Source organism: Excalfactoria chinensis, chromosome 19 (genome assembly GCF_039878825.1).
Source record: "Excalfactoria chinensis isolate bCotChi1 chromosome 19, bCotChi1.hap2, whole genome shotgun sequence".
NCBI classification, from domain to species: Eukaryota; Metazoa; Chordata; class Aves; order Galliformes; family Phasianidae; genus Excalfactoria; species Excalfactoria chinensis.
The window spans coordinates 5,302,456-5,320,419 of NC_092843.1; the positions used below are offsets into that span (position 1 = coordinate 5,302,456).

General features: G+C 40.4%; 1 protein-coding gene across 6 annotated transcripts in view; it reads left to right on the top strand.

The window, feature by feature from the left end:
• The window catches only part of SPECC1 (sperm antigen with calponin homology and coiled-coil domains 1), a 77,543-nt gene extending 60,121 nt beyond the window's left edge, over positions 1-17,422 (top strand). For all 6 annotated transcript variants that reach the window (XM_072353319.1, XM_072353322.1, XM_072353321.1 and 3 more), the window contains 5 exons: positions 1,854-2,004; positions 3,108-3,210; positions 15,826-15,942; positions 16,293-16,352; positions 17,134-17,422. In XM_072353319.1, coding sequence (XP_072209420.1) covers positions 1,854-2,004; positions 3,108-3,210; positions 15,826-15,942; positions 16,293-16,352; positions 17,134-17,223 — 521 coding nt within the window. In that variant the 3' untranslated portion in view covers positions 17,224-17,422. The remainder of the gene's footprint in view (positions 1-1,853; positions 2,005-3,107; positions 3,211-15,825; positions 15,943-16,292; positions 16,353-17,133) is intronic.
• Positions 17,423-17,964: the final 542 nt, after the last annotated feature.

The window sequence follows — 17,964 nt, forward strand, 5'->3', positions numbered from 1 at the left end:
TTTAGCCCCAGTAATTCATTGCAAATGCTTTCTCACTATAAAGTTGTAATAGCTCTGGTTCCAATCTAAATAATCCTAGAAGGCAGTTGATCCAAGTCCTATTCAAACAAGGCTGAATTAAAAAATATCCCCAAGGAAATTCAGAGTTGAAGTAGTCTCCATAATAATCTTCTGGCTGATTCTATCTGACTGATATTACAGCAGTGTCCTGTGATGTCCTTAATCTGACCCAAATGTTATATGGTTGAAGTGGAGAGTAGATTACTTTGCAGAGAGAGATGATCTATGAGTATGATCTTTGCAGTTAGAATCAGAAGTAGACTGATTCTGTCCTGGAGTTTCTAGCAGCACGAAGCAAGTAAGAGGAAGTTTATTATTCATACAAGTGAGACACAAAGTACAGAGCTGGATAGCATTGCCTGCCCCACTTCAGGCACTGCTGTATAATTTAAGCCAGTAACCACAAAGTTTGTTTTAATTCGTGCAAACTGATCATGCTAACAGGATGTGATATTTTTCCATAATCATATTGCATATTTTTCATACGATTATTATCACATTTATTTTTCCAAATTGCTCCTTATATGCCCTCATCTTTCCCTTCTTTTCTTTGTAGCTTTGTGCTTCCAATAGCTTTTATTCCTGTCTGGGAGCCATCCTTTTCTTGCACTATGCTTGAATGCATCCTGAATGGTTGGCTCAGCACTTCCTATTTGGATCATGCCATTAGCCAAGCTCAATTATGCTAATGACAGTTTAACAGTGCACTTCCTTGCGGGCTAGTGAGAAACCTTCATTCCTCCTCATAATATTTGGGTTTTATTTATCGATATGCCCTTTGTTGTAGATCTGTTTCTCTAAACAGAATATTCTAAAGTTTAAAAAGGTTTCAGAGCCATCTGGAACAATGTGCTTGTCTGGCAAATGCTGTAATACTTCTGCTGAAAATAAATTTCGGACTGATGCAGTGATAATACACTGAAAGTAACTGAAAAGGAAGAGAGAACATTAAATGATCTGCATTCACTTAACTTTTGATAACAACTCAAAATGTGCTGCTCACAGGTCCTGGCTTGTTGACAGTTTGTCTGCAGAAAAGAAAACGTCAGTTTTTTCCAATATTATCCATCACTCTACTTGATGATTGAGAGGCATGGAGATAACTTGATTTCAGTGATCTCCTTGGGTTCTGTTTGAAAACGTATCGACTTTGGATTCCATGTCTACTAATTTTGTTAATTAATACATATATAGGCATATCATTAAAAATATATATATAATATGTAGAAATGCACAAAATATGTGAATAATAATAATACAGGTGCATTTTCTTTGAACACATTCAGAGCTCTCAAACTCACATTACGTAGGATGGCAAGCATCGTGTGCTAATAAATGCCGTTTACTGCTGCCTTGAGCTGGTTGCATTCAGGAGGCAAGAGGCTTTCATGTTACATGTCCGCTAGTGGCAGGGAAAAGCAAGTATTATACTAGGGCTTGTCAGACCTCTGGTGAAGATATGTGGTAATCAGCTTTTGAACCCTTCAGTTTGTAGATTTTGGTATTTCCCCTCATTCACCTGAGGCCCCTACCCCCCAGCAGGAGTATCAATCACAGGAAACCAGGCAGTCCGTATTGTTGAAGTCATCAAAGCCGTTCCTTGTTATGATCACCTCTAATCTGCTCAAGGTTTCCTAGCCCCATGTGTGTTTAATGAACAAATGAGTACATTTGTTTAGAATCAAAACAACAGACTGCATATTGTGTGCTGGGTGGCAGGACAGTGATTAATCAAATTCCTCAGACTGCGAGCTGGCAGCTTCTTTTTTTTCCTCTTTTTTTAATTCCCACAGACCTTCTGAAGGGGAGAAATGAAGAGCTGAAACCAGACCATTACCTCCGTAAAAGCCCCTCCCTGGAATCCCTGAGCAAACCTCCTATGGCCTTCAGCAGCAGAATGCTTCACTCTACCCCCAGCAGCTTGAAACCCCAGAGCAAACTCAGGTACCAGCTAATTCTCCTGGGAAAAACAGCACGCTGGAAAGATCTGACATATTATCTGGAACCAAGATTGATATTTTAATTAATAGACTCTTGTCTCCAGCAGAAAGCCTGCTGGCTACTCTGTCTAGTTCTGAATTACCAGACTGTATAAACTATACCAGATTCAAATTTCAGAGTTCAGACTATAGTAATAACAATTATCTGTAAGATGAGCAATCATGACAAAATGAGGATAACAAGTTTTCAGGAGCCATTTAGTTGTACGCCAGAATACCATCATTATCTTACTGTAGCTTTGCACATTATAGTGAGTTAAAAGCTAAAAGCTTTGAGGCCTACGGGAGAACCAAACATCATTTTCCTCTGATCTCCACCATTATTCCCAAAAGTAAAACAGTAGGATAGAGACTATGAAGATTTTGATTGTTGGCCTGTAACAATCCTCTAAGCCTTGACAGCAATAAGGATTGCAGATATTTCATTTTAATTGTTTGTTCTGTAGCACCTCAATTGGATGCAAATTGGCTGTTACAGATTCTTTAAGTGGAATGTATGCTCTGAAGGCTATTACAGTTTGGTTTCTGTTTAGGTTCTGTGCTGCCATCCTATTTTATCATACGGGTGTTATTTTCAGTAGCACTGAATCACACAAGTCACCAATTAGTTTTTAGGTGCAGGGGTACGAGATTCACATGGGGAAGAGCAAACAATCCTCCTTCCACATGTTCAAGGTCAAGTTCGATGGAGCCATGTACAACCTGACTGAGAGGGTGGTAACCCCTGACCCCAGCCATTTTGTCATCAAGCCTCCCCCATTTTTACCTCGAACCCAAGTTGGTGGGTTGAGTTTATGTGCAGGAAGACCCTGAGCTGAGATCTAGCTAGAGAATCATCAGACCCCTTGGGGATCTTCTAGACCCACTTTGGCACTTTTCTTCTCAGCCTAATGTAGGGAACCTGCTTTTAGCAGGGAAGTTGGACTCAATAATCTCCTGAGGTCCCTTCCAATCCCTATGATTCTATTTATACACCGGCGGGGAAAAAAAAAAAAGAGAGACTTAAAACATATTTGTCTTCTTTTCCCGTACGCTCCCTTGGATTAGTGTGGAGAGAAAGGACCCATTGGCAGCCCTAGCCCGGGAGTATGGTGGTTCAAAGAGGAATGCTCTATTGAAATGGTGCCAGAAGAAGACCGAGGGCTACCAGGTACATTTGTACTTCTCTCTGGAAAGTAGTTTGTGATTTTTTTGTTGTTGTCTGCGTGAAGTAAATAACGTCATTTCAAAGAAACATATGCATTTCAGTCTGATGATTGTCACGTGGTTATCTCTGCTGGAGGTTTCTGTCCTTTTCCTTCAGATTTCTTTAACATTGCAGTCCCTAGTATTACACTGTTGTAAGTTGTTCAAGGCGAAATGATTCCTGCATCAAAGATAAGTGATGTTCAGAATTAGAGCAGATGAGCAGCAGCTTCAATTTGATACCAGTTTTTGAAATGGCACTTTAATACATTGTTGTGTGTTACAAAGTGTATGTACTTAGTTGTGAGGCCTTGACAAAATTGCACTTTCAAACGCCACTCTTTCTCATCTGCTGCAATTCAACAGAATTCTGCAAAGCGAGTTTTGACTGCTTGAGAATGTGTAATTTCTTTGTGGAGTGATTTTTCACTGCAAAATAGGTATTAATTTTGTCCAGTTCTCGTATAGCCTTTGCTGTGCTCAGGTCCATGTTTGTATACAGATGACTTAGACTTTTGACTGCTTGCAACTGAGCTGGAGAAGGCAGTTTTAGACAACAGTTCACCCTGTGCTATATGCTGGCTGTGCAGGACAGTCTCGGTTTGATATAATGTTGAGATTTATTATTTTTTTCCTTAAGAAAAATATTGTTTGTGACTTAGAACAGAAGACAAAAGCGGTTTTCACCACATGATACGCACCCTGGAGCACGTCTTTAATAAAAGCAGAGTCCAACTTTTAAAGTCAATAATAAAGTATTTTTTTTTTCTTCACAACATCTCTTTATGAAGCATTAGCTACAGGGGGCACAGGATTGGAAGAAAAGATGGTAGCTTTCCCTTTAATACACCGATCTATAAAAGTTCAAGTTGTTCTTAGCACTGCATCTGATTTGCATGAGCTTCATAGAAGGACAATCATCAGAGAAAGCTCTTGACGTCAGACACACCTTACAAGCATTAAAGCCAGGGTTAGAGTAGCCTCCAATCATGTGAATCTGCCTGGAAGGCCTTAGCACTGTCCTGCAATGTTGCATCCTCTGCTCTGTTGAATTTGTACTCATTTGTATCTCATCTCCTGAAATTCTCCTGGTCTTTGATTAGAACATACTGGGGGAATGTTTCCATCCAGTATTCAGAAAATGATTGGAGAAATGCAACTTTTCCAAGTCTAGCTTGTATTAAGCTAGAAAAGACCATCTCTCGGGTTAGACTCTCTCCTGATGGTGTTGTCTTTGTTTTTGTTTTGTTTTGAATGTCAGACATAGTGAGCTTCCTCTACTTATAACAATCAAACTCAACAGAGAGAGGCAGTCTGTAGTTTCCTTTGTATAGTTACACCCAGGTTGGACTAAAGGCAATACTTTTAGAAATTATTGCGTGGCTTTGTGAATACACAGGCCTGGTGCTGTAGGTACCGGTCTGGTAAGCAGGGTGACAAGTATTCCCTCTGTGACAAAGTAGAAAAGGAGTTTTGTTTTTCTGTGCTGAACCCAAGCAGTGGAGCTAACTGTGTATCAGATAGCAGGCCACACAGGAGGTATGCAAGGCAGTCTGTTTGTTTTTCCTTTTGGTATTAGCCTCTGGAGGAAAGTATGTCCATGGTTCAGAGGACAATGCATGCCTTTGCTTTATGTGTAGCTGCTCGATGTCCAAATGACATTTCAGGAAGAAAAAAACTTTGTCATTTTGACTCCTGCTCTGATGAAACTCTTCTTGTGTCAGTGCCTGTCCTGCGTCATTGCCTTTTCTCATGCAGCAGAGTGAGACTTCAGCAGTTTTCAGAGCGGGTATGGTGCTGGCAAACACTGTAAGCCGGGAGAGCCTGAGAAGTTCAGCTTGTGATGCAGGGGGTGGCCTTATTGCTCAGAGCATAACGTTTCAGAGTAGAAACTGAAATCAAATGAACCAAAGGATAAACAGTTCAGTGATTTATGGTGAGAGTCTTGCCCCTCTATCCTTACTGCTTCATTTTGAAGCATTATCTCTTGGACATTCTTCCTCAGATTTTTGTTTCCATCGTGACCTCTGTGGTGTATTCGCTGACTTTTCCTGAACTGGTTTTTCCCTGACCCTTGCACTCATATGATAAGTCTGATATTAAGCTCCACAGGGAGGTTTTTTTTCATTCTTGAGTGTAAAGCACCGGAGCGGAGTAAAGAACATCATCCTGCTTCCTGCCTTAGCTGCAGCACTGATGGGAATGAAGTAATGAACTCTAGCAAGCAGAACCCTGATGACATGCACGACTCTTTGTGCATAATATCCTCATCTATGAGGTATCATCTGTGCAAGTTCCTGTATATTCTGTCCTGTTCTTTCTCACATGAATCCCAGAACCACGAGTCATTTTTGGATGCAAGCTATTTTCACCTTGGTTATACAGTGGAAGGAGCAAAAATGAGACTTGATGCTTATCTGCCTAACTTCTTTTTTCCATTGACAGTGTGGACTGCCTTCCAAGATCTAATATTGACAATTATAATGTGAGCTGGTGAGGAGAGGGAGAATTCCTTTCTGTTTATATTATGGAGACACCAGATTTCATTAAATGACACAAGTAAAATGAATTAGAATATCTAATATGCTCAGTAGCTTCTACTACCCGTGTCCCAGATTCCTGGAGGAAAGCTGGATTAGTGACCTAGGAGAGTATTTGGGGATAAGACCTAGGGACCAGTGCGGGAGGCTCCACTTTTAAATGCTTTAATCCATACAAAGCTTATACTATAGATAGAAATTTACATCCTGCTGCTGGCATATATCCTTACACTGACTACAGCGGAACATTCCTTGGCTTTTAGCTTCAGTATGTTGTTCCCCTGGAGGCAATCTCATAAAACAAGAGTGGAACACTGGAGGGGGTTGAGTGAAGTGCAACATAAATGAATGTTGGCCTGGAGAGTTTGATTTGTTTTTGAAAAAGAAAAAGAAAAAACAAAATTGCATGAGTTTCCAGTAACTGAGAGAAAACATGAAAGCATCCATGACTCTAATCTGCTGTCATTCCTAAGATCATTATTCAAACAGTGATTTGATATCAAAAATATATGAACACTAAGGAGAAAGAGGAATTATTTAGAAAGTGAAGAAGCTCTAGAATGAAAATAAAGTTGAAGTTCAGCTTAATGGCTGAAAAAAAAATACATGAGATCACAAGCACTATGGTATGTCCTACCATATGATTTCAGTAGTCATATTTCAGTGCCTGGCTGAATATCTTCTGGCATTTTGGGCATTGATTTTTGAATAACTGTGCAGGAGAAGTGCTAAAAAAAACAAATGGCAGCATCAAAAAGAATTGCAGTGAAATAAAGCTTTGGGCTCAGCAGCTTTTTGCAAAACCTCCCTGGGGGAAATTTCAGCTTGGAAAAAACCAAACACCCTTAATCTAAAGCATGGTTCCCTGTAAGAATTATGCACTGGCACATCTCTTTGGCTAGACAGATGTGGACTGCTCCTTCTTACTCTGTGAACTGGCTGATATCATGGTGTATAATGTAGGGTGATGAGATGGCCACACTTGAGTACAGCTTTTGTGGTTCTGAAGCTCAATTACCACAAGTCCTTTCAATCACAAAGCCTGCTGAGAGTAAGTCATTTATGTTAAAATAGCTTCTGTTCTGTTGACTAGTGTTTTTTCTTTCTCATTTGTTTTAAAGTTATACATCATAGCAGCAATGTGAAGCAGAAGTTGGGTTCCTCTTTTCTAATAGGCTCCGTTCCCATGAGCCGTAACTCCTGGAAGCTGCTGAAAGTCATTCTTGTTGCATTATCACCTCCCATAATCATATCATTAGTGACTGTGGTGTTATTTAAGTGCTCAAGTTCTATTTGCTTTCTATGGAGACCATTTGTCAAGGGTCCAAACCTCTCTAGATTAAGTCTGTTGCTATCCACAGATGTATTGTGAACACATGGAACATCAAGAGGCACTTAACCCACAGTCATTAGAGTTCAGGATTATTGTTTCTGCCACATATTTTCCTTAGACTGGGGAGGCAACTGCTGCCATGTTAATAAATATGGTTTGCTTAGAAGAACTGTTGTCACGGTTTTTTTTCCAGCAACTATGCATCCATCCTATGGCACAGAGGCAAAGAGAATCTGAGACTTTTCTCCATGAGTACCATCGTGGTAATTAGTCTTAGCAATATTAAACTGAGTTTAATGGGACCCATTCAGGAGCCGCTTCTTGAAGAACTACCATCCTTTATAATGAAACCATCTGTGTGGTTGTCTTAAGTAGAGGTATGTGAAATAGGAGGTGGTAAGGAATGCTCTAGAATAGGCAGGGGAATGTAGCAGCTATACCTCTGAAAATGTTTTTATTTCATAATTTCCCTACCTGTGCATTCAAGCCATTGCTTTTTAACTTATGGCAGCATACAGGGCAGTGCTACCTGTGCCTCTGGAAGAATCACACCAGCATGCAGAAAGTCTTTAGTAGCACAATATTTACCTAACTTTCATAGCTGCTTCTGAAGAAAGTAATTCCTTCCCATTTTTCTGCACAAAATGTGCTAGCAACTACAAGCAAAGCTAGAAGAAAATGATTTATTTGTTTCCTTGCTTTATTTGGAGTCACTTAACGTTGCAGTAAGTTCCAAGAACACTGTGATGTTTCAAAAAGAATTCTTAGGAGTATGTAGAAACTATTTTTAGGGCAATTCTCTCTGACATTTTATTGTTTGGTCTGAATTAGCAAAGTACTAAAATCTGTGCCCCCAGCACCCCGAATATTTGTCTGGAAAGTTATGAATTGTTTTCTGAAGCTTTAATTTCATCAGACAAAGGGAGTTTTAGGGCTCTTGTGAAATATCCCAAGGGGTACCTGTGTTCTTCTAGAAATACAGAATGGCATATGGAGAAGAGTCTGAGTACTTAAGCCTTAGTCTTTGCTTTATGTATTAATAGGAGTGCTTTTCGGATGTGCTTCAGCTTGCTATTCAAAAAGAAGAAAGAAGCATATCCTGAAGTATTCCTGCTATTACAACTATCCCAGCCTTGAGAGACAGAAATTGGAAACAAATTTCTTCCAAGCGTAACCTAAAAGTCACTAAGTGTAATTCTGAGTGCCCTTACTGCATGAAGCTGGTATGTCAGACCATGTAAGAGTTGTAGTGTCTGCACTGTATTACATTCTTCATGTAGCAAGGATGCAAAAGCATGGGGAGAAAAACAAAGGCTGTGTCAGTGATTGCAAGTAATTGTCAAGTAATTGTAGCAAGAGACTGATTGACTGGTGACTTGGCAACAGTTACAAAGCTTTTTGATCCTTTATATTCGTTTTAAACTCAGACTAATGCTACTTTTTTTTCCTTTTCTTTCCTTTATAATGAGTTTCTGGCTTTGTTTTTCTCTAAGGAATTTGCATTCCTTTTCTTTTTTCTACCAGAGAAAAGAATTATTTCCTCTGTATCATCTTAGTTCTCAGGTGCTATTAACCCATTGTATTATCCCTGCTTCTTCCCATGTTTTCTTTTTATTAATTTACTGGCTAGATGAAGTCAAGCACATATGAAGTATCACTCAAAAGATGTACAAATGCACATAGGCTGATGAGGGTATGAAGTTCACTTTGGTCTGGTGGTCAGAGGGCCAGTGCTTTTGCATTAGGGAGATGGATGCTGGACCAAGCAGACAAGATGCTTATTTCTCATCTGCTGGTACAGCATGCAGTTGTATTCAGGGACTGTGTGTTGTGGGGAAGAGAATCAAAATGCTCCTTCATGGCCAGTTGTACATGAACGTGGCTGAAGAAGAACTCTGAACAAAACACCTCCAGATTTAAATGACAGCCATCTATTAATTCCAAACAGTATGGAGCTCTTCCATAAATTCCTATTTATTTTCCTTCCACCACACCAAGTTACGTACTTTGGATTAGAGGCATAGGAGCAGAGCCTGCTGAGTAAACAGAGAAAGCTATCTGTCTTAGCATTTACCATGCCATTGATGCATCAGAGTTCTTCTCTGCTGTACAGTGGTATTTGTTCTTACGCTAGCAGATCTGTTGTGGTATGAGAGGGTGCACGTGTTTGTAATAGTACTGCACCCACAGTGCTTAACGCATTCTGACATTTAGAAGTGGAATGGTTCACAGGAAGTCGTGTACGTGGTGTATTTCTGAGAACTGCTTAAAACTTCTGCCTGAGTTTCTTTAGTTATTGCAGAAAATATTTTAGTTCTGTGGAGAGGTTGTTGGCTTCGGAGAGACTTTTTCTATCTATGCAGTAATTGAAGAGAGTCTTGGGTAAAGCCATTGAGATAGAAGGGGCTACCCCATGTTTAAAAGAAAATTGATAATAGGGTTATAGGAGTTTTGCTCCTGAGTCTTTTGGGCCACATCTGTGATCATGGCAGTCCTGCATAATACTGCCATGATTTCCCAGGCTGCTAAAACACAGATCATCTTATCCCAGTGGATGATGATGAGTTTCAATCATGCCTGGAAAGGTGCTTTGATAACAGGGCAATACTGAAGGATTTTAATCACGGAAAGTGAGTTTGAATTTTCAAGATATTCCTGATTCTTTTCCAGAATAATTCATTTCTTGTTCTATGTAAGAACACTTAAATAGACACTGGGTCTATGCAGTTTCTCTTTATGTCCCAGCTGAAGTGGGGCTGGGTCTGGAAAATGTGTGTAGCACCCAGATCTTCACATGTTGGGAATAATCCACTTCATTACTCATCTGCAAGCCCCTTTTGCAGTGGTGCCATTTCCTAAACGTGCTTCTCCAGTGTAGACAACTAACTGAGGTGAGTTCTACATTTCCTTTTTCCTTTTTCCACACAAGGGGCTCTATCCTGTAAGCAAATAAAAGTCTTTTGATTGGAAGGATAAAGCAGATGCCCATGCAGCGCTCTCACGAGTAATTTTCTATCCTGCTGAGTAATTTTAAAAATAGCATTTACATTCTATCCATCCCAAAGTCCAAGACATTTTCCTTGCGTTGCCTGGATGCAGAGACAAGCAGTGGAAACACTGAACTGACTGCTCACCAGCTGGATCAACTCCAAACTGTGTATTTAAGTGGGCGAGCTGAGCCCTGTTGCTTCTTCCATCAATATTCTGTGCTGTTGCCACCTCTTCCTACCTCGTTTCCATCCTTTTCCATCAGCTTATCATAGTCTGCAGCCTACCCCTCTGCCCAGGAATTGCAGGATGTAGCTAATGGCTGAACTGTCCATACAGATAATTATCAATAACTGTGGAGCAGTCACTGTGCTCCTTAGCAATTCTGTGCCAGGCTGCCGGCAGGAAGTAGCTAAGCTGCTGCCTTGGACACAGAGGGCAGTGTGTACCTCCCCCGCACCCTCCCTTCCTCCCCAGAATGTCTGTGTGACCATCAGAGCTGTGCTGCTGCATCTTCACTCTTGCAGCCTTGGCACTGAAGGAAAGCAGCTCAGCCTGTTTCATCTCTGCAGTTTGCAGCTGTGTAATGTCCTTTATATGAGATGTGAGAAAAGTGATGCTAGTGTTAGCTTTGCAGCAGGAAAGAAGTTGGCTTTCAGCAGGTGAGCGTAACAAATAGAATTTATATTGAAGAGCAGAGAAGAGGCGCATGAGAAGAACTAATTAGTTCCTGGCCTTGCTGTGTAATCCACCTCTGCCTGTCCTGACTCAGCTAATACCTCTGTCTCTGCCCTCCTCTCCCAAAGCTGGGGTGCAAAGAGATAGTTAAGACCCACAATGAGGGGGCATGTAGGAAGAACTGTAGCTTTACTAGCCTCTAGAGAGTTCTTTGAAGTAGGTGACCTTCGTAATGAGAATGTTTTCATAGGGGTAATTGGTATTCAGAGCAGCTCGTGTTATTTGCTAGGAAAAGCTCACACGCATTGTGTGTTATGTGCTCTGTGCCAGCAATGTGTCTCAAGCTTTTCCTTGATTTACCAGAATTTACTTTCTTTCTAAAAAGTTGATCTCAATATATTGCAATGAAAAGAAAACCTAAAAGCACATTATAGTGAAATGTTTTCCAGTCCACACAGTGCTGGGAGCAATACAGTCAATGAGCATGAGCAGATGATGCTTGGCTCATTAAGGTGATTATTTGTATTTACCATTACAGTGATGATATCCATGTCAGTTACAGCTGTATTTCACCTTCCAAGCCAAGGAAGTGGGAGGTTACATAGTTATGTTATCACTTATTACTGTAAGTATCTCCCATTTGGTGCCACTTTCTCTTTTATTCTTATGACAACTTCAGTTACAGCAGCAGCACATCTCTTACAACCAGAATGACAGAGTGAAGCTGCCTTGCAGAGGTCACAGACCTCCTCAATACTTCACAAAGGAAGATCTGAGCTTGAAGAATACACAGATTATTTTATGGCACCTTTACAGTCTACTCTGAAAGGTATCTCTAAGACAATTTATGTCAGATTAGATTGTGCAGAGGTAATGAAGAACATGAGACATGCTTGACTTTCTGCTATCTTCTTAGAAATCTCATTTTAGAGAGACTTGCAGTTATTAGGAGCTAAAAAAAAATCTGTGCTTAGTGCATGATGATAAGCTTGTTAATGTTTTGCTTTTTAATCATCTCTGCTCCCTGTGGCTATTCTAGTCATCTGATGTAAGTAAGCTGGGCGCTCCTGGGGACAGCAAAAAGTCGCAAGCTCATTTTCAAACATACTAGATGGAATAGCCCTTAAAGAGCTGACACCTCTTCCTTACATTGTTTCATACAATCAGCAGTAAGGTGCACGACTTTCTGATGTGTCCCACAGAAGAGTTAGAAATACAGATGGTGGGGATGGAAACACTGGCTTTCAAAGAGGTTAAAGCAATTCTCATTTGAGACTGCAGCTGCCCAAACAGCTTGAACTGGGGATATTAATATAGCCTGGAGGACAGAAGGTCATTTGGTCTCCCTTCCAATCTTGGCTAGCAAATTAATCTCTATACAGTAAATAACATTGCTGTTCCACAAGTTATTCTTGATTGATTTTTTTATTATTATTATTATTTTAAATCAAGAGGCATTATTTTGTATATCCCATTTATGAGTAAAAGATTCGTAAGAGGATTCAAGAAGTTTCCTGGTAATAGATTGACATTTAAAATATGTGATAGGTAAATCACTTTGGATTTGCAGCCACCCGTTTGAAATAGTTGTGTGCAATTGTCCAAGCCTTCTGGGTGCATCCTGTAGTTATAGAAGAATCCATGCAGTCTTTAATTTTAGTTTAATTTTTGTGCCTTCCATCCATGTTAACTGTCCCTGACCATGCTTCCAATTCACCCATATTTCCAGTGGACTGCCCAGATGTTTCATTGATTTGGAGCATTTCAGCTGAACTGGAGAATTCTGTTTGCTCAGATTAGGTCATGTGAAAAGGATCCCTTCTTGCATTACAGTTTAGGTCATGTTTAGCACTCACCTAATCAGGGCTTGGAGTTTACATGCTTTCTTTGGTAGAACCACTTTGGCTGAAGACCACTAACGTGTCCCCCACCAGTTTAGGGTGAAATGACTCCAAATTAGATTTGCAGTTTCATACGGCTGTTGTTGAGGATGGATGAGTAGAGGTGGTCTCTGGGAGTTGTCTTTCAAGGTACCTCAACCAGGTGTTGTATTGGAAAGGTCAGCATGCAGATTAGCTGGGATGGAGCCCATGGAAGGGAGGATCTTATTCAGGCAAACATGTAGTTAAATATAATGACTTCAACACACCAAACATTAAGAATTTTGGTTTGTGAGTGTGATGTGTGTCTTTGATTATTGATAGGGAGGAAGAACTCCAGAAAGCAGAGCTGATTAAGAGGGAGCTGCTCTTGAAAACAAAGCATTTCCCTTTGGCTTATTCTATACATTTAACTAGGTCTGTCTTCAGTATTGAAGTGTGTGTCCTCTTTGGACTGTAATCAGTGATTAGCCACTCTGGCACATTCCCAGTGTGCTGTTCTGAGAGGCAGGAGGGCGACTTGCTTGCTGGGGGTGGGTGGGAAGAAGGATGCTAAGGATGCATTTATTGCAGGCTTCCTTCCTCAGAGTTCTAGTTTAGCTTCAAGCTGATTCATGTTTATTATTCATAATTCCGGGTCCTACAGAGAAAATTATGACTCAGAGAGCCATTGCTGCAGGCACAGGTTCTGCATGGCAGGAATATCTTGGGTCAGTGTTTAACATACTGAGGCTGTAATGAGGAGCATGTGATGTCATTGTTGCTTTTTGCTGAAGACTCAAAGATCCAGTGAAATCCTATGGGGTGGTTGTTTTTTTCCTCAGACAAACAAGGAATTGTTTTTAGTGAGAAGAGATCACACAGATTTCCCTGTGGGTCCTCAGGTGGCTTTTGCAGAGCTCTGTTATCTGCAAGCAAAGGTCCTGGTCCTGGAGTGGGGGGCTGAGGTTAATGACTTGCAGGTGTTCAATGCCTTTTGGACTTGGCATGTCACTAATGCTATAGATAATACACATGATCTCTAAACAACATTGCCTGGACTTGTTCTTATTTATTTATTTATTTATTGCTTTGCCTTATGTCAGGTACATTAATATACATAGAAATGAACCATGCTGAGTACTTTCAAACAATCAGGCTCCCTGTGTGCTTCTAGATCCATCTTGTATTGTTCCCACTGCACGTATGAGCTTTCCTTTGAAGTGAGTGGAGTGTTTTCTCTGACAAGAAACCTGGCTGCTACCCTGGAAATAGCTTTGTCTGGGTTACCCTTACGCTATTAGCAGTTCTCTACTACTGCCCCAGCAAACTTCACACTCAGGTCTTTCTGTGCTCCTGTTTTGCCACTTCATTGGGCATGTAAAGATTCTCATGTCATACTCTTGTGGCCTATCTTGGTGTTGAGCTGTCTGCTGATACAATGTACTGGCCTCAGTAAATTTAACACTTCAGTAATTTGGAGGTCAATTCTTTCCCACTAACTCCAGATTGATAAATAATATGTACTTTTTCTATCAGAAACTTTACTTCCTGTTGCAACTTTATGGCTTAGGCAAAGCCAGGTTAGTTCTCAGACTAAAATATTTTTTCTTGCAATGGTATTCAACTACTATGTCTCTTTTATCTCCATTGACAGATGTGTTTAGCCCAAAATGCAATCTGGTGGCTAGTTCAGTGCAGTAATGACTGCTGATGATAACCTGTTTGCTCAGTTCATTACATTTGCAGATTTATTACTGCCAGAGTATTTTAACCTGAAATATTCTGTACTCTTGAGTCATATTTTATTGTAGACATTTATTTCTAATCTGAGATCCTGACTGGACAAAGTCCAGGTTGGGCAACTAATCAATGAGGTATAAGTGAAAAGCATATGCTGAAACACTTCCCAGCTGGGTTTTAGTGCTCCTGCATGAGGTTTTGTGTGAGAAATGCAGTAAAAGCTTCGATTTGGGGGGAATCTTCAAAGAAGGTGGAAAATAGCTAAATAAATAAAGTTAAGTAGCAGAGAGTGAGAGCTGACATTCAGTGCACTGAAGATGTGGCTGAAAGGGAGTTTCAGGGTAGCTGAGCAGATGAGAGATGATGCAGTACTGTTGTATCCTGGAGCATTCCATGCTTTGAAGTGAACATTTGGAACTTTTCTAACCACTGTCCCTATTATATTTTTAGCTTGTAGTTAGAACTACAGCAATAAAACCTAGCCGTGAGGATTCCTGGGCACACTGGTATGGCTCCATCAGTGAATATAAGAAAGTTAGAAAGGTCACTTTGTTCACAGAATCAGGTGGGGCCACAAGTGCATGTTTAACTGTCGCCCTGCTCACAAGAGAATCCGTGTGAAGAGCCCTGAGTGTGCTCTGTGTCCCCAGTAATGGTTTTATTTTAAAGGTGTTCTTAAGGGTGGCTGATTTTAAAGCATCTGTTTCTGCAATTGCTTATTTGAGCAAACTCAGGATTGTTGTCATGTTAGGAAACACGTGTCAATAATGTTTAAATATTTGTTTATTTCTCTTCCGTCGGGACCTTGTACTTGTTACCAGGGACTCTGCCACCTTTATTTGTCAGCAGCTATAGAGGTAGGATAGTAAGCACCAGAAAACTTGTTCTATCCTCAACCCTACTTAGGGATCCTTTTGTGAATCTGGATAGCTGATCAAATTCTCTATCTCTGACTTCCCGTTTTTTATCTGCCTCTTGTTCAGTTCTCTGTGACGTGCAAATGAAAGCTGCTGCATTGACAGAGAATATCAGAACGCAGACATGCCTTCATGCAAACAACTCTGCAAATCAGGCACATCTGCCCAGCTCCTGGAAAGCTGCCCACTCAGCTGCTGGTGTTGCCAATTTGGAGCCCCTCTCTCAAACAAATAAGCACATTCTTTCTTTAGGGCTTGAGAACTAGGTTATATATTACCAGTCTGATATGGCTTTTGATAAGGAACTGAGTCTTATTAATTACACATTCTTATTAAAGCATCTATCTCTGTGAAGGTAACGTGAGGACAAGTAGACAGAATCACAAAATGGTTGAGGTTGAAAGGGACATCTGGAGGTCAGCTGATCCAAACTCCCTGTTCAAGCATAAAAACAGTTGTTTGTAGATTCAATTTTTATTTGTAATGTGGCACTGTTAAGGAATGGTTTGTTTCCTCTTACAGAATATTGATATTACCAACTTCAGCAGCAGCTGGAGTGATGGACTGGCCTTCTGTGCTCTGCTGCACACGTATTTGCCTGCACATATTCCTTACCAAGAGCTCAACGGCCAGGATAAAGTAAGTTTTGTTGTTCTTAATCCTAAACAATCTGCTGAATGTACAGTGAACACCATCCATTTTGATGGAGATGCAGCGCTCCAAGACCTTGGTATTAATTCATACAAAATAAAAAGGTGGGATCATCAGTAAGAGGCAGTAAGTGTCATTTAAGAAACCAGCAAGATAGACTGTAGCTTTTTTTAACTGGGACCTGATCTGGCTGCTTTGTCTGTGAAAATACCAAACCTGGTGTTTTCCACTTTCCAGGTGTACCTGTTTTATTAAACTTACTGTTTGTCCCAGACACAAAGTAGAATTCCAGAATCATACTTTGATAATCCTTTTGAACCTTCATTTTATTTTTACAGAAGAGAAATCTGCTGTTAGCATTTCAAGCTGCCGAAAGTGTGGGCATCAAACCCAGCCTGGTGAGTAATCTGCTTTTAGCAAGGGAAGAATTGCTGCCTACATCATTCCAAAGCTTCTGTTGTCATGTAGCTGGTCAGTCAGCTTGCACTGAAAATGCTCATAGTGTGCCAGGGAAGGCTGCACCACCATCTATGAAAGTTTGTGTTGTTTTGAGAAGTCCCAGCAACCAAATCTATAGCGTCATTGAATTAATACAATTTAAAGTAATTTCTGGAGGTCATCTGGTGTTAAAATTGAGAGTATTGATTATGTCTTCCTCTCAGAAGCTTATTCTAGAAGATGATTCCTGTTTTCATGGGCAGAGCCCTATATCTGCCCGCTAGATCATTTTCTTTCCTTCTGTTTTAGAGTTTGAAGAAACAGAAGGATATTTTTCTTGTTAAACTGTTTAAAAAGCCTTTGCTTAAATCAACAATATGATGGCAAGAAAGATAAGATTAATATGAAGGAGGAAATATTATGGGCTCATAAGCTAAATTACAGAACCAAGGACATGCAAAGAAGCAGTAATTTAAATAAAATGAAATTACATAGAGAATTAATCTTTGACTGCAGATGGAAGAGACCTTTTCAGGATGTTTCAATAGTTTCTTCTTTGGCTGGAGTTGTACAATTGCACTCAGCCAGTAGATTGTTCCCATGGACTTTTTATACAGTAATGTGGCTTTAACATGCTCTGGAATGGAAGTGGTAGTGGTCAGTAACAACAGCTACTCAGAGGACCCAGGGATGCTCCCAGTGGAGGTGCTTGACTAAATGTTGGCAATATGTCCTATGCAGGAACTCAGTGAGATGATGTACACAGACCGGCCAGACTGGCAGAGTGTGATGCAGTACGTCGCCCAGATTTACAAGTACTTTGAGACCTGAGATGCAGAGCAAGAGGTGGACACAAGTGGGGAAGAGAACAAAGAATGCCACAGATGCACTCGATCACTTTAAAAATCCCTTTGCTCCTCTTCCACAACAACCTATGCTCTTAGTTTGAAAGAAAGCTCTTCCATAGTTTCGATTACATCTGGGGTAAAACCAAATAAACAACCATTGTCCATCTATTCAAACCAAATTCATCTTCAGTTTTGTTTCTGAAGAGGATTCCTTGTGCTAAACAATGTTTACCACAAACCAATCTCTACCAACAGGAGACCTGCCACGGAATGAAGTTTTAAATCAGTGTGGACTATGCTGGTACTCAAAGGAAGCTGGGAGATTAATCCTAATACAAAATCTCACAAAAATGCTCTTCTTGCCCGAATATATTTAACTCATCCCAAATCCATTTTGTTTTCTTCCCTTCGTGTATTTGATGAGATGCCATGATAAGTGCATGTGTGTAGAACTTTAACCTGAGTTATTCTCACACATCTGAGCCTATCAGTCTGCTAGTTGTTTTTGCCATAGCTTATCCACTAGGATAACACCACCATCATTTGTAACTTGGAAACCATGCTTTGTTCCACCAGCAGTTCGTGAGAGATCTCTAGAAGATACTGTTACTTGCTGGGGCTCCATTTCAGATCAAACAGGTGTAGTCTCAGAGGAAAACAGCTTTATTACAACAGTTTCATTACTATAGCTTGACTGTTAAAGGAAGATGGAGCCTTGTTTCAC